This window comes from Chrysochloris asiatica, unplaced genomic scaffold, assembly GCF_000296735.1.
Source record: "Chrysochloris asiatica unplaced genomic scaffold, ChrAsi1.0 scaffold00001, whole genome shotgun sequence".
NCBI classification, from domain to species: domain Eukaryota; kingdom Metazoa; phylum Chordata; class Mammalia; order Afrosoricida; family Chrysochloridae; genus Chrysochloris; species Chrysochloris asiatica.
Window position 1 is genome coordinate 40802780 of NW_006408519.1, and position 14594 is coordinate 40817373.

At 42.3% G+C, this 14594-nt stretch overlaps 1 protein-coding gene across 1 annotated transcript in view; it reads right to left on the bottom strand.

Annotated features, from left to right (window-relative positions):
- Positions 1-14594, bottom strand: part of LRRC6 (leucine rich repeat containing 6) — a 129714-nt gene that overhangs the window by 10714 nt on the left and 104406 nt on the right. Inside the window, exon 12 of the mRNA XM_006830843.1 lies at positions 5068-5153. Coding sequence (XP_006830906.1) covers positions 5068-5153 — 86 coding nt within the window. The remainder of the gene's footprint in view (positions 1-5067; positions 5154-14594) is intronic.

The following is a 14594-nucleotide window of genomic DNA, read 5'->3' on the forward strand; positions in this document are numbered from 1 at the left end:
ATGTTGGGCTTCTTGAATGTTTATCTTCTCGTCTTTCAAGATGTTAGGGAAATTTTCTTCCAGAAGCTCTTCAATGATCTCTTCTGTGGATTTCTCTGTTTCTTCTTGTTCCGGAATGCCAACAATTCTTACATTATTCCTCTTCATTTTATCCAGCATGAATCTTAGACTCTCTTCTGATTGTTTTATCCTTTTAGCTGCTTGCTCTTCTACCTTGGCAATATTGAGAGATTTGTCTTCCAGCTTGCTAATTCTGGCTTCCATCTCTTCTAGTCTGCTCCTTTCCCCTTTCAAGCTATCTTCTATTTCTGATATCTTATTATTGATCACCTGGGTATCTTTTTGCAGGTTTTGAATTCTTTCCAATGCTGTGTCAATACTATTTGATTGTTCCTGGAGAATTTTTTTTTCTTCTTCCTTATTTTCCTCAACCTCTTTTCAGATTATTTGAATTTGTTTCCATATCATTCCTCTGAATTCCCTCTCAGGCATATCCAAAACCCACTCCTCCTCCTCTATAAAGCCTTTGTCTGTCTCCAGTTCATTTGCGTCAGCTCCCTTCTTCTGTTTTTGGACATGCTTTGATAAAGTTGATTGTTTTTTATTGGTCATGGTTATTGTTTTATTATTATGATGATGATGATCAGGAGATGGGCTTCCCTTTTCGTCTGTAATGCGTAGCAAATGTTGGTGGGTCTTGTCTAAGTGGTGGAGTACTATGTTGTAGCTTGACTATATGGCCACGATTGCTACTTCTTCTTATGGGATGTAGGGAGGCTAAGTTCCCACCTCCAGGAAGGATGTGTAATCAAAAAGACTAAAGGCAGAAGTAATATAAACGCATGGCAGAAATCACCACATTGGAGCAGATATGTGGCTTTGGTTAACTTTTTCTGTTCCCTGTCCCTGCCGACTTTCTCACACTCTCTGTGTGTGGGTGAGCTGCACCCGACCGATTTTTATTGGGATCTCAAGCCAGGGCAGGGAGACTTGGGTCAGGAGGAAGCTATATCACCTCTTGCCCTTCTGGGAGACGCCACTTTCCGAACGGGCCGGCCCTGGCTCTGCCCTCTAAACTCTGCAGTCACAGGAGCCACCCGCAGTCCCAGCAGGAAAGAGTCCCAAAATACGTGCTTTTCTTTATCTTTGTTAGCACCGTTTCTCAAAAATGTGAGTTCAGGAGAGTTTATGATAGTTTAAAAGCCATGGGACTGGTATGTGAATGTTTCCTTTGTAAGAGCCCACTCGTTTTTCCCCCAGAGCATGTGGCTACCTTCCTTGGCTAGTCCTACCATACTGGAAGTCCTCTTTCCTTGTCTTTAGCTTTGAAAAGTTTGATTACAATATGTTTAGTGTTTTTCTTTGAAGGATCTGAACTGCTTGAAGTTCATTCAACTTCTTGAATGGCTATTTCTTGTTTTTCATGATATTAAAGAAGCTTTCTTCCAACAACTCTTGGGCAATAGTCTCTATGGGTTTTTTTGTGTGTCTCTTCCTATTCTGGAATTCCTATCACACATAGGTTGTTCCTCTTGATAGTGTCCCACATAAATCTCAGACTTCCTTTGGATTTTTAAAATCTTTTTTCTATTGTTCACCTAGCAGATGAACATTGTTAAGATTTTTCTTCAAGCTCAGTTAATTCAGCTTTCCATTGGCTCAATTCTATTTCTTTGTTCTTTCATTGAATTACCTATTTCTGAACCTTAGTGTTAACTTTCCTGATAAAAAAAAAAAGCCAAGTAAATAAAGAGTATAAAATAATCTGCTGAGAAGACCTGAATTGCATCCTAGACCCTAGGAGTGCTGCAGGAGGACTTGCGTGCTTTGAGAAGTGGTGACAGAGGTGGGTCTGAAGATACTTTGATGGTGTTCAAGGCATTGGAGGAATGCAGGCAGGGAGGAAGACTCCAGGGGAAACCAAGGTTCCAGCTAAAGGAACAGAGCTGAGACCATTTTCTGAACAAACCCTCTCTAGGATGCCTGCCCGATGCTGTGGTATTATTAATTGGCTCAGCAAGCTCGCAGTTCAAACTCACCAGCTGCTCCTTGGAAACTCTATACAGGGTCACTATGAGTCAGAACTTACTCATGGCACTTAACAACAACAACAACACCGCCATTATGAAATGTAGCTCTACTTTTGATTACTAAGGAGCTCTGGTAAAGTAGTGGGTTATGAGATGGGCAGCAGTTCAAATCTACCAGCTACTCTGTGGGATAAAGATGAGACTTTCTGCTCCTGGAAAGATTTACAGCCTTGGAAACCCTATGCAGGGACATTATGAGTCGGAACTGACTCCACCGCACATAAAAGCAACAACACAGCCAATACTAACTGTAGCTCTACTTTTGATTACTATGTTCATACTTAACAAGCTAGCATTTGTTGTTGTTGTTGTCAAATGCCGTTGAGTCAATTATGACCCATAGCAACCCTGTATAGGGTTTCTAAGGAGCAGCTGGTGAGCTTGAACCACTGACCTTGGAGTTCAAATGACTTTACAGTCTAATGCATTAGCCCACAGTGTCACACCATGACTCCTAGCTAGTGTAGTGGTTACGAATTGGGCTGCAAACTGAAAGGTCAGTAGTTCGAAACTACCAGCTGTTTGAGGGAGAAAGATGAGGCTTTCTGCTCCCGTAAAGATTTACAGCCTTGGAAACCCTGTACAGGGTCGCTATGAGTCAGAACTGACTCCACGGTATATAACCACCACCAATGAAATCTGTGGCTTAGTTATGGAAATACCTAAGTGCATCTATGATCATATATAGCCCTTGACTTTGAGGAAAAGCAGCATATCCTTTCCAAGTACACCCCCATGGCCATGATTTGGGGATCGCAGTCACAAACAATGACTGTCTTCTGTGGCTCACTTACTTCAGGTGCTGGCAAAACTAATTAGATAGAAGACTTTCACTACTCAGAGTCTCCGGGATAATAAACATCTGGGGCATTTAAGGATCATATTAATCCCCAAAATGGTGACAAGGGCTGTCCCACCTCCACTCCAGTGTCAATGTCAGAGGCACTAAGTGAGAGATGCCTGTCATTATTTCACCCACCACCCAACTGTCAGAACAGGAAACTCTACAGTCAAGTAAAAAAAGATGGCAGACAAGCAAACAGATCCATTACCATGGAAGAAAGCAAAAAGCCATCGAAAGCAAAAGTTGTTCTTGTTGTTCTGTGCCGTGGAGTCGGTTCCAACCCATAGCGACCCTGTACAGGGTTTCTGAGGCTGTAAATCTTTATGGAGCAGAAAGTCTCATCTTTCTCCCATGGAACAGCTGGTAGTTTCAAACTACTGACGCTGAGGTTAGCAGTCCAATTTGTAACGACTATGCTTTACTCTTAAAGTAAGCGTGGGGAACATTTTTTCAGGCCATAGAAAATTAACAACTTGAAAATTTGCCTGCTAGATTTGGACACCATGGTTGGAAAAGTGGAGGGCCAGCGGAAAAAAGGAAGACCCCCACCTCCACCCCCAATGAGATGGACTGACATGGTAGCAGCAGCAATGGGCTCTAACGTAACAGTAATCGTGACGTTGGTGCTGGACCAGGCAGTGCTTCGGTCTATTGTGCATATGGTTGCTATGAGTCAAAATGGACTCAACAACACCTAACAACAACAGCAAACTGCTTTTGCAACGACATTTTATGTGAGATTGTGGGGTGATCTGTCTCAGTAAACAAAATGGAAAAGTAAGATGTTGCAAAACTACCATCGGAGGAAATACTATGAAGATTTGTGCTAAGAGGTCTCGAACCCTCAAGAGGTAATTACAGTCAAGACAGTTTTCTGGGGTTTGAAAACCAGTTGCAAATGACTTGTCTGTCCAGTCTTGCCATTCTGCACACATTCGAGGCAGGCTTGTTATGGGTGTTGATGATGTCGGGGGTTAATGACGACTGTGGATAGTGACAATAGTCATAATACCCTTGGTTCTCTGTAAATAGAATGTGTACCTGGAATGGAAATCACGACACTGGGAGACAGGAGAGTTGATTTCCAAGGTTGTAAACACTTTCTAGTTGGTACTCAACTCCATATCTGTTGCTCACACAAAACCCATGTTTGAAACTCTCCACAAAACTTTTGAAAAACAGTCTACTTTGAATGTATGCGTGCCTGCCTGCTTCTATTATGCAAGACATAAATATAGCTCTTGTTCAGGTATTTTTATGATAATGACTCTGGCACACACATTTGTATCGCAAAGATAGTTTGCCTTCGTTCAAAATAGATTTTACCATCTGGAGAGGAAGAATCTGGAAACCATGACAAGTAGAAGGATGGCTGAAAGAACTGGGACACTCATTCTGAGGAAGAACTGAGAATTAGCAGTGCTTTGTCCAAAAAAATTCAATCTTTTAGAACTGTCACTGGGAGATGGGCTTTGTTCTCACGGTCTCCAGGGGGCTGTGCCAGATTCCTCCAGTAGAACCCAGAGGGAGGCAGATGAAGGGTTAGCTAAGATTGGGGGCATGCTGACATGGAGATAAATATTCTGTTGACAGGGTGAGGGTCTGCTGGGAAAGGAGGTTCAGCAGAAGCTGGGAGGCAAACGATGGTCAGGCTATGGGCAGGAGGACACGCCCTACTGCCTCCTGGGTGGGCAACATTGTGAGCCTGACTCATGAGAGCCATCTCAACACACCATGGTTATGTGACCTTGACATGTTCTAAACTGCCACCTGGCTCAGTTTCCCCCATGGAAAACAAAGGATACACACTGTTAGAATGAAATGTGCTGATGTGGGGGAAGCATGCAGAATGCAGAGCAAGCAGTCAGCCGACGCTGGCAGCCCATGGGTGTTGACACGTCTGTTCTTGTCACTGAGATCACAAGATACTGGCTATGTGCACAGCTTGGCTTTTCACGGATCGGGTGCCTTACAAATCAACAGTTTTAGGTTGGGGGAACAAATATTAATCATTCATAGTATGAACACATTTTAAATGTCAAATAATGGTATCATTTGGGATGGTATATTCTAGTCAGCAAATGACAATGAAGAGAATATAAGAAAGCTAAAGACGGACCCGTGGGGGATTACCTTCTGTTTGTTGGCTGGCTGTTGATGTCTGAGGTTGTTTTCACAGACTGGGATGTTTTCCGGCCAGCTGTGATTACTGCTCCTACCTGAAATAGGAATATAACATGCACCAAGCAGCACTTAATCCCAGATGCACCTTTGAAAGCATTGCCCTGCTCCATGTGTGTCTGAAAGGTTGGCAGTTCAAACAACAATACATACTAGTGGCTGTTAAGTGTCACTGAGTCGGTTCTGACTCTGCTGTTGCTAAGTGTTGTGGAGTTGGTTCCGACTCACATTGACCCTGTATAGGCTTTCTGAGGCTGTAAATCTTTGTGGTAGCAGAAAGCCTCATCTTTCTCCCATAGAGAGACTGGTGGGCTCCAACTATCAACCTTGTGGTTTTCAGTCCAGTGCTAATCCTACAGAGTCAGCACTCTCCATATATGTATATATTTATTATTATTTATCTACATAACTTATTGTTGTTAAGTGCTGTTAAGTCAGTTTCGACTCATGGCAACCCTGTACAGGGTTTCTAAGGAGCAGCTGGTGAGTGTGAACCGCTGACCTTGAGGTTCAGACTGACCTTGCTGTCCGGTGCTTTATCCCACAGCACCACACCAGCACTCTATAAAGTTTGTGGAACATTTCATTGCCATTTAATTACATTTTTCCAGAAGTTTTTTGAAGCCTCCTAGTGGTAGCATAGTGGTAATAAGTTGGGCTGCTAACTTCAAGGTCAGCAGCTGTTCTGTGGGAGAAAGATGAGGCTTTCTGTTCCAGTAAAGAGTTACAGGCTCGGAAACCCTATACAGGGTCACTATGAGTTGGAACTGACTCCATGGCACATAACCAACCAACCACCAGTATATATATTCCCATTTAAGGAGGCTAAAATGTTTTCATTTTCTATCAAGTATTCCATGTAAGAGTCTAACTTTAGGCCTGTTGTCATGCTTTACAATATGCACTGGATTGTGAACCTCAAGGTTGGCAGTTCAAACCCACCAAACCAATCATTCCTCAGGAACCCTATAGAGGGTCTCTATGAGTTGGAAACAACTCAACACTACTTAACAACAACAACAACATTGCATGGAGAAGCCTATATCATATCATACAAAATGATCTACTCACAATAGCCTTGCAAAGACATAGCTATGCTTCAGAGTATATGATTTGTTGAATGTGAAACTGATGATCTTGTTTGTAAATCTTCACTTAATTCACAATAAAAAGTTTTGTTTTAAAATGATGAGAAGATTTGATTCTATGGACACTCACTCAGGGAGAGAAGAAAGGCTTTCTTTACCTGTGGGTTGTGGGAGTGCCCTTGTGCGATGCAGAAAGGAAGGAGCTGCTTTGGCCCCGCCCTTTCAATAGCTGCAATGAGCAGCAGACGGGAAAGATACTCATCAGTACCACAAAATGGTTTATGCCAGACTTTTTCTGAGACTCCAGAAGGAAAAAAACAAAACAAAACAAAATAAAGCAATGAATATTGCATGTACTAAAAACATTACATTTCAAGTCTGGAAGAGCTTGTTCAGAAATATCTGGAAAGAGGATACAGTCAACGTAACAAAAGCTTGTCTAAGAATGCCTTAGAAGAATTGGCCAACGACGGCCCCAATGCGATGTTTCCTAAATCATTAAAGGCCGTGAGTCATGAGGAAGGACACCTCACAGAGCAGGTGTGTAGGACAGCCATATGTGGTTTGTTTGGGCAGAGACCAATTCTAAAATGTCTTATTTGCTAAATTTGAAAATACACTAATGGCATGATTTTATTGCTTTGTATTAATTTCTTGCTGGCCAACGATGGCGTATTTTTGGATGCTTATGAGATAGAGTATGAATGTTTAGGCTATTTTAATTTAAAAACTCAGTTTGGTTTTAATTGAATGAGGAGGATGAACTAAGAATATTTTCCCACATCTTGCTGAATGTTTCCCCTTAAGGAAATGGAAAGTATTCATTGTTCAGTGGCTACTGATTTTTCAGCTCTGGTCTCTTACGCCATGTCAGTATTTAACATGAAGGAAAAGAGCAGTGGAACGGAGTCTAGAGTTTAGCAAGTGATCGCTCCGGTGCATGAGAGGGGAGCAAGGTCCTAGGTATCAATATGAGGACAAAAGCCTTCCTCTGGGAGTATCTCAGAGATGCAGCAGGACCTTTGAACTCCATGGCTCAGAGAATGGGAGGGAAATGCCCTCCACTGTCCAATGGGGTTGCACTGGACTGCAAAGTTGGTTTGAACCACAATATCGGTGGTTCAAGTTCACCAGCTCCTCCTAGGGAACCCTATAGAGAGTTGCTTTGGGTTGGAACTGACTCGAAGGCACTTAACAACAATAGCCACATGTGGCTACTGAGCATTTGAAATAAGGTAGAGCAACTGAGAGGGGGCTCAGGTAGTGTAGTTGTTCCTGAGAGCCAACAATATGCCAGACACTGCTAAGGGTTTGAGGGAAACAGACAGGAACATCTGCCTCTAAGGAGCTCTCAGCTGCATGAGCCGCACTGGAAGTCCTCCATGCGGAAAGATTCTAGAATACCCTAAACAGGGTCGCCATGAGTTGGCACTGACTCCATGTATTTCACACCAACCATTCCCATAAACAGAGTTACAGAGATGGGGACATACAGGTCCTTGTGGGTGGGTGTGATGGGCTCACCCTGATTCTTCTTCAGGACACAAGAGCACTGTCCACACTGGTTACCCACTTGGCCACGTGGCCTTTTCTGTTCTGGAATTCTCTGCCTCTTCCTTGACCCGGAAGTCTTCTATGTGTGTAAGAACCATGGAACCTATGTCCCAATCTCTCTGATCAAGGTAGAAAGGCCTGCCCTCTGTGCCTACTTAGAACAGCTCAAAAGGTCCACTCCAGCCTCAGCATTCACTGAAGGGTCGACTGGAACCACGGGTGGGCTTACAGAGTAGCTCAACCTCACCCTTTCCCAGCCCTAGCCCCTCCCTCCTGTCCACAGTTTGGTCCCTAAGAGGCAATAGGCATGCACAGCTCTCTCTGCTTCCCCAGGGAGCCCAATCATAGCCCCATGTTTATGTTCCAGTCTATTAGCTACTTTAAATGAGGCCAGGGTTAGCAAATATTCATTAAAATATCAGCATCAAAACAAAACCCTCTTAAACCTAAAGCACAAGTTGTATATTGCTTCACACTGATGCACCAAAAAGGATGCGGCACGTGTGTCAGTAGCATCTTCACAACACCCCATTCCTAATGTTGAGATCTCTCACATCATGAGCCTAGACAAAGATTCCCTCTGTTTATGGAAACACAAATAGAATCACAAATTTGGAACTTTGCATCACAAGGAATTTGCCGTGCACCAGAATCTAAAGGCACTTCTTATTTTTAAAAGATACTCTCAGCTTGTTTCATTTCAAAGATTCTTCTAAGTTTGAAAGTTAGACTGCATTAATAAATTAGCAGTAAGAAAAATTTTAGCACCAACATTCATGAAAAGAGCAAGAAAGCCTAACTGTTCCAAGTAGAGGCTAGAGGTCCTGAGTTTCACAATTCTGAAATAACGGCATTTGATTGCCCACCATGCCTGCAGCCTTGGTGCTTAGCTTCCTCTGAGAGTGATGCTACTTAACATCAACCCAGACCCCCAAACCCATTGTTATCACATGAATTTCAACTCATGGAGACCCTAGAGGACAGAGTAGAACCTATGCCCCATAGGGTTTCCAAGAAGTTCTGTAGTGAGTTACAAGTTGGGCTGCTGACCTCAAGATCAACAGTTTGAATCTACCGGCTACTCATTGGGAGAAAGATGAGACTTTCTGCTTTACAGCCTCAGATGCCCTATATAGGGTTGTTGAGTGGGAACAGACTCCATGGCTTATAACCACCACCACTGGGTCTCCAAAGCTGTAATCTTCATTCAGGGAACCAGACTGCCACCGAGCACCTGGTGGGTCCATACTGCTGACCTTTAGGTCAGCAGCTGTACCTTAACCACTCTGCCACCAGGGCCCCTTCATTAACACCAAGTATCTTTTTACTCACTTGTGCGAGTAAGAAGATATGTTTAGGGATTACTAATGGAAAAGTTCTAAGGGTCTAAATAGGTTTAATAAATTAGATCCTGTGGGACTAATGATTTCCTGGACCCATAGAGAAAATGTAATAAGCACTTGAAAATTCAATTGTGGGGTAGGTATAAATTACTGTGTTAATGATGTCATCCTCATGAAACTGTCCAAATGCAGTTGGGGGCGGGGAGCGTGGAGGTGGCAACCAAGTCCACTTTTGTACAGAATGAAGCCCTCTCCTGAGGTTCTCCTGACAGAGGCCTTTCCAGCCCCGGGTGGCAGTCTCACTATCTCTGTAAGCAGCACTTTGCAGAGAGAATCTGTTTTCAGCTAAGCATGGGGTGGCTTCTGTTGTGGCTGTTTCTGGCTCATGGAGACCCCAAATGCTGCCTGGTCCCGTTCCATCCCCTTGTCCTGTTGCAAACTAGACTCTTGTGATCTGTAGGGTTAGCAAGGACTGGTTTTCAAAAGCAGATTGCCAGTCCTTTCTTCCTAGTCTGACTTTGTCTAGAAGCCCCTCTGAAATCTGTTCATAGCAACATGCAAGCCTCCACTGACACATGAGATGCACTGGCGGTCTCCACATGGAAGGAGAGCATAAAACCACCAGTATGCAAATGCTTGACTATAAAAGTTATACATACTTTTATACAGACTCTAGATGAGCTTGGAAAAAACACAGTAAACAAATGCTAAGGAAAGAAAGATGAAATACTTGCATGCTAACCTACTCTTGGAGTCCTGGTGTTGTTCTGTAGGGTAATGCACTAGACCTTAAACTCAGTGTGAACCACCAGGTCGGTAGTTCAAATCGACCAGCTGCTCCTCTGAAACCCTATGCAGGGTTGCTATGTGTTGGAACCGACTCAATGGTACTTAACAACAACCTGTTCTTAACCTTTAGGTTTAGGTCAAACCATAGCAAATACCATTATCTGACTATTTTTGATCTATAAAAGAGTGATTTTGTGTGGTTTAACTTATGGGTTACTTATATGCAGTGGACTCAGAATGAGCAAACAATCACTGCATTGCAGATGAAGATGTGCTATAAAGGCAATGGGAAAAGCAAATGGAATATAATCATATATATTTGTTGAGAAAGAAAAGTTGAACAATTAACTTTTGGACTTTTCCTGGTGAATTTAGAAAGCCTTCTTAAATTAGAGTATCCATCTATAAAACATCACAGTTTCTCTTTCTCTTGGAGGTTTCACTTTCTCTCACAGTTTTAATCATTAATATGGTTGTTAAGTACCACTGAGTTGGTTCCAACCCACAGCGACTCTGTATAGGGTTTCTGAGGAGCGGCTGGTGAGCTTGAACCTCCAACCCTGTGGTTTAAACAGACTTTGCAGTCCAGCACATTAACCCACAGAGCCACACCAGGACTCCTTAACTATTAACTATTAATAATCTGCATCAAATCTGCAAAGAAATCATACTGAGCATCTCTTCTGAGTCAACCATAGGATTAAATGGCATGGTCATAAATAATAAAAATACATCAAAGAGCACACAGCTGGTAGTTACATACACAGACTCTATGGGAACCCAAAGGAAGGACTTATGGGTACCACGGGTGGGACGAGGAGCTATCAAAGAAGATTTACTGGAGGATGTGAGGGTTGACATGGATTTTAAAAAGGAGAAGTTGAATTCTGGTACAAGATGCAAGGATGGGGGAAGGGGAGAAAAGAAGGAAGAATATCTCAGGGCGAGACAAAGACATGAAGGTAAATGACCACATGAACTAGCAGCTTAAAGAAATAAGGCTGAAGCTCTGGGCAAAAGTCAAATCCGGGAGGTGCCTGGACTTTACCTAGGAGGTAATGGACACCTCTGTAATATTTTAATGAGGGAATGACAAGCTGTGGTATAGGGAATTATCTAATGTCTCTTCTATCCATAGTCTGTTGCTCCCCACAAACAATGTTTCTATCCTGTTGGGTCTGGGGAAGGTGGGAGAAGAAACTGATAAGATGACATGATTCAGCTGTGTATGTAAACAGGATTCTTTGTAATTGTAAAAACTTAAAAACTCTAGCATGGGTTAAAAATGAGCCATCTCAAAAGCAAGAGTGGGAAATCTCATTACCATCAAAGAAGAAGAGCCAGGAGTGGCGTGGGCCCTTTGGACCTCGAGATCCCTGTGCACTGAACTTCCTCGACCCAGGGACAGAAAACTGTGACATTGAAGGAGGGGCAGAGGAGCAGCAGCAGGACTAAGAACCCACTTGCTTGTAGAGTGGGGTGCCTCCAGGCACTGAAGGGGGAGTAGCTAGGTTTGTTAACTCACAGAGCTAGAGCTGTGTGCCTTCAGGCAGAGCTTTATGGTAGAGTGGTGTGCCCTGTTGCTATTTAAAAGCAGTTGACGGGGACTATTGTGCTCTGAGCATTTTTGACCCTGAATTACTGTTACTGTTAGGTGCACCACATAGCAACCCTATGCACAACAAAACAAATAAATGCCATCCTCACAACTGCTGTTCCCTTTGAGTCCCTTGCTGCTGAAACTGTGCCAATCCATTTCACTGGGGAGTCTTTCTCTTTATTTGCCAACCCTCAACTTCACCAAGCATGATGTCCTTCTCCAGGGACTGGTCCTTCTGATAGATAATATGTTCAAAGTATGAATGCTTGACATTGGAGGAGTGTCAGAGGAACAACAGCCACAGAACCAAGAAGTCTGACTACCCTGGCTTCTAAGGAGCATTCGGATTGTACTTCTTCCAAGATAGATTCGTTCGTTCTTCTGGCAGTCCATGGCACTTCCAATATTCTTCACCGACATCATAACTCAAATGTATCGATTCTTGTAGGGTCTTCTTTATTCACTGTACAACTTTCATATGCATATGAAGCTACTGACAATACCATTCCTCACACTGATATCTTTGCTCTTGACCACTTTGAAGAGGTCTTGTGCGGTAGATTACATAATGCAATATGCCATTTGATTTCTTGACAGCTGCTTCCATTAGCGTTGATTGATTCAAGCAAAATGAAGTCGTTGACAACTTCAGTATTTTCTACATCATGATGTTACTTATTAGTACAGTTGTGAGGATTTTTGTTTTCTTTACTTGGAGTGCAATCCATAGTGAAGGCTGTGATCTTTGATCTTCATCAGTATTTTAAATCCTTTTCACTTTCAGCAAGCAAGGTTGTATCATCTGCATATTGCAGGTTGTAATGACTCTTCTTCCAATCCCGATTCCACATTCTTCTACATGTAATCTGGCTTCTCAGATTATACAGACTAAATAAGTATGATGGAACAATACAGACCCGGCACACAGCTTTCCTGACTTCAAACCATTCAGTGTCCCATTTTTCTGTTCAAACGATGGCCTCTCGGTCTATGGACAGGTTCCTCATGACCACAAGTAAGTGTTCTGGAATACCCAATTCATCATAATGTTATTTATAGCTTGTCATGATCCACACAGTTGGAAGTCTTTGCATAGTCAATAAAGCACAGGTAAACATCTTTCTGGTATTCTCTGCTTTCAGCCAAGATCCATCTGACATCAGCAATGAGATCTCTAGTTCCACGGCCTCTTCTGAATCTAGCTTGGGTTTCCAGCAGCTCCCTGTCAATGTACTGTTGCAGCCATTTTTGAATTATCTTCAGCAAAATTTGACTTTCATGTGATACTAATGAGAGGGTTCAATGTTTTCTGCCTTCTGTTGGGTCACCTCTTTTTGGAATGGGCACAACTATGGATCTTTCCCAATCAGTTGACCAGTTATCTGCCTTCCAAATCTCTTGACATAGAGGAATAAATGCTTGTAGTGATGTATCCGTTTGCTGAAACATTCCAATTTGTATTCCATCAATTCCCTAAGCCTTGTTTTTACCCAGTGCTTTTAGTGCAGCTTAGACTTCTTCCTTCATGTGGTTGAAAATTCTTCACTGATCATATGCTACCTCTTGAAATAGTTGAACACTGACCATTTCTTTTTTGGTACAGTGACTATGTGTATTCCTTCCACCTTCTTCTAATGCTTTTTGCCTCAGTCAATATTTTGCCCATGGAGTCCTTCAATATTGCAAGTACAAGTTGGAATATTTTCTTCAGTTCTTTCAGCTTGAGATAAGCCTAGTATGCTCTTCTTTTGGTTTTCTAACTTCAGGTCTTTGCACATTTCATTAAGATACTTGACTTTGTTTTCTCAAGCTTCCCTCTGAAATTTTCTGTTCAGCTCTTTTACTCCCTCATGTCTTCTATTTGCTTTATCATCTCTACACTAGAGAGCAAGTTTCAGAGTCTATTCTGACATCCATTTTGTCCTTTTCTTTCTTGTCTTTTTAATGACCTTTTGATTTCTTCTTGTATGGTGTTCCTGATGTCATCTCACAGCTCTTGTGGTGTTTGATCTATAGTGTTCAATGCATCAAATCTGTTCTCCAGATGATCTCTAAATTCAGGTGGGATATGTCCAAAGTCATATTTTGAATCTCGTGGACTTGTTTTAATTTTCTTCAGCTTTAGACTGAACTTGCATGTGAGCCACTGATGGTCTGTTCCACAGTCTGCTCCTGGGCTGGTTTTGGCTGATGATACGAAGCTTTTCCACAGTCTCTTTCCACAGATGTAGTCAATTTGATTCCTGTGTATTCCATCTGGCGAGGTCCATGTATATAATCATGCTTTGTGATGTTTAAAAAAAATTGCAATAAAGAAGTTGTTGTTCTTGCAAAATCCTATCATGAGATCTTCAGCATCATTTCTATCACCAAGGCCATAGTTTCCAACTACTGATCCTTCCTCTTTGTTTCCACCCATGGCATTCCAATCACCAGTAATTATCAGTACATTTTGGTTGTTGTTAAGTGCCATCATGTTGGTTCCGATGCATAGGGTTTCCGAGGAGCAGCTTGTGAATTTGAACCACCAACCTTGCAGTTTAAGCCAACCTTGTGGTCAAGTCCTTATCCAACAGCACCACACCAGGACTCCATCCTAGGCATTAGTGAGCTGAAATAGACTGGTATTAGTCATTTTGGTATTGGTCACATGGTTTACTATTCCAGGAATGACAAACTGAAGAGGAATGACATTGCATCTTATTATCAAAAAGAATATATAAAGACTTGTCTTGAAGTACAGCACTATCTGTGATAGGATGATATCGATACACCAACAAGGAAGACCAGTTACCACCACTATTATTAAAATGTATACACCAACTACTAAAGCCAGTGATGATGAAAGTGAAGAATTCTACCAATTTCTTCAGTCTGAAATCGATCAAACATGCAATCAAGATGTATTGATAATTACTGGCAATTGGAAAGGCAAGTTTGGAAACAAACTGGAAGGCTCAGTATTTGGAAAATAAGGCCTTGATGATAGATACTGGAGAGCTCATGACAGAATTTTGCATGACCAATGACTTACTCGTTGCAAATACCTTTTTTAAACAACATACAACATAAAAGACAATTATACACATCGAACTCACCAGATGG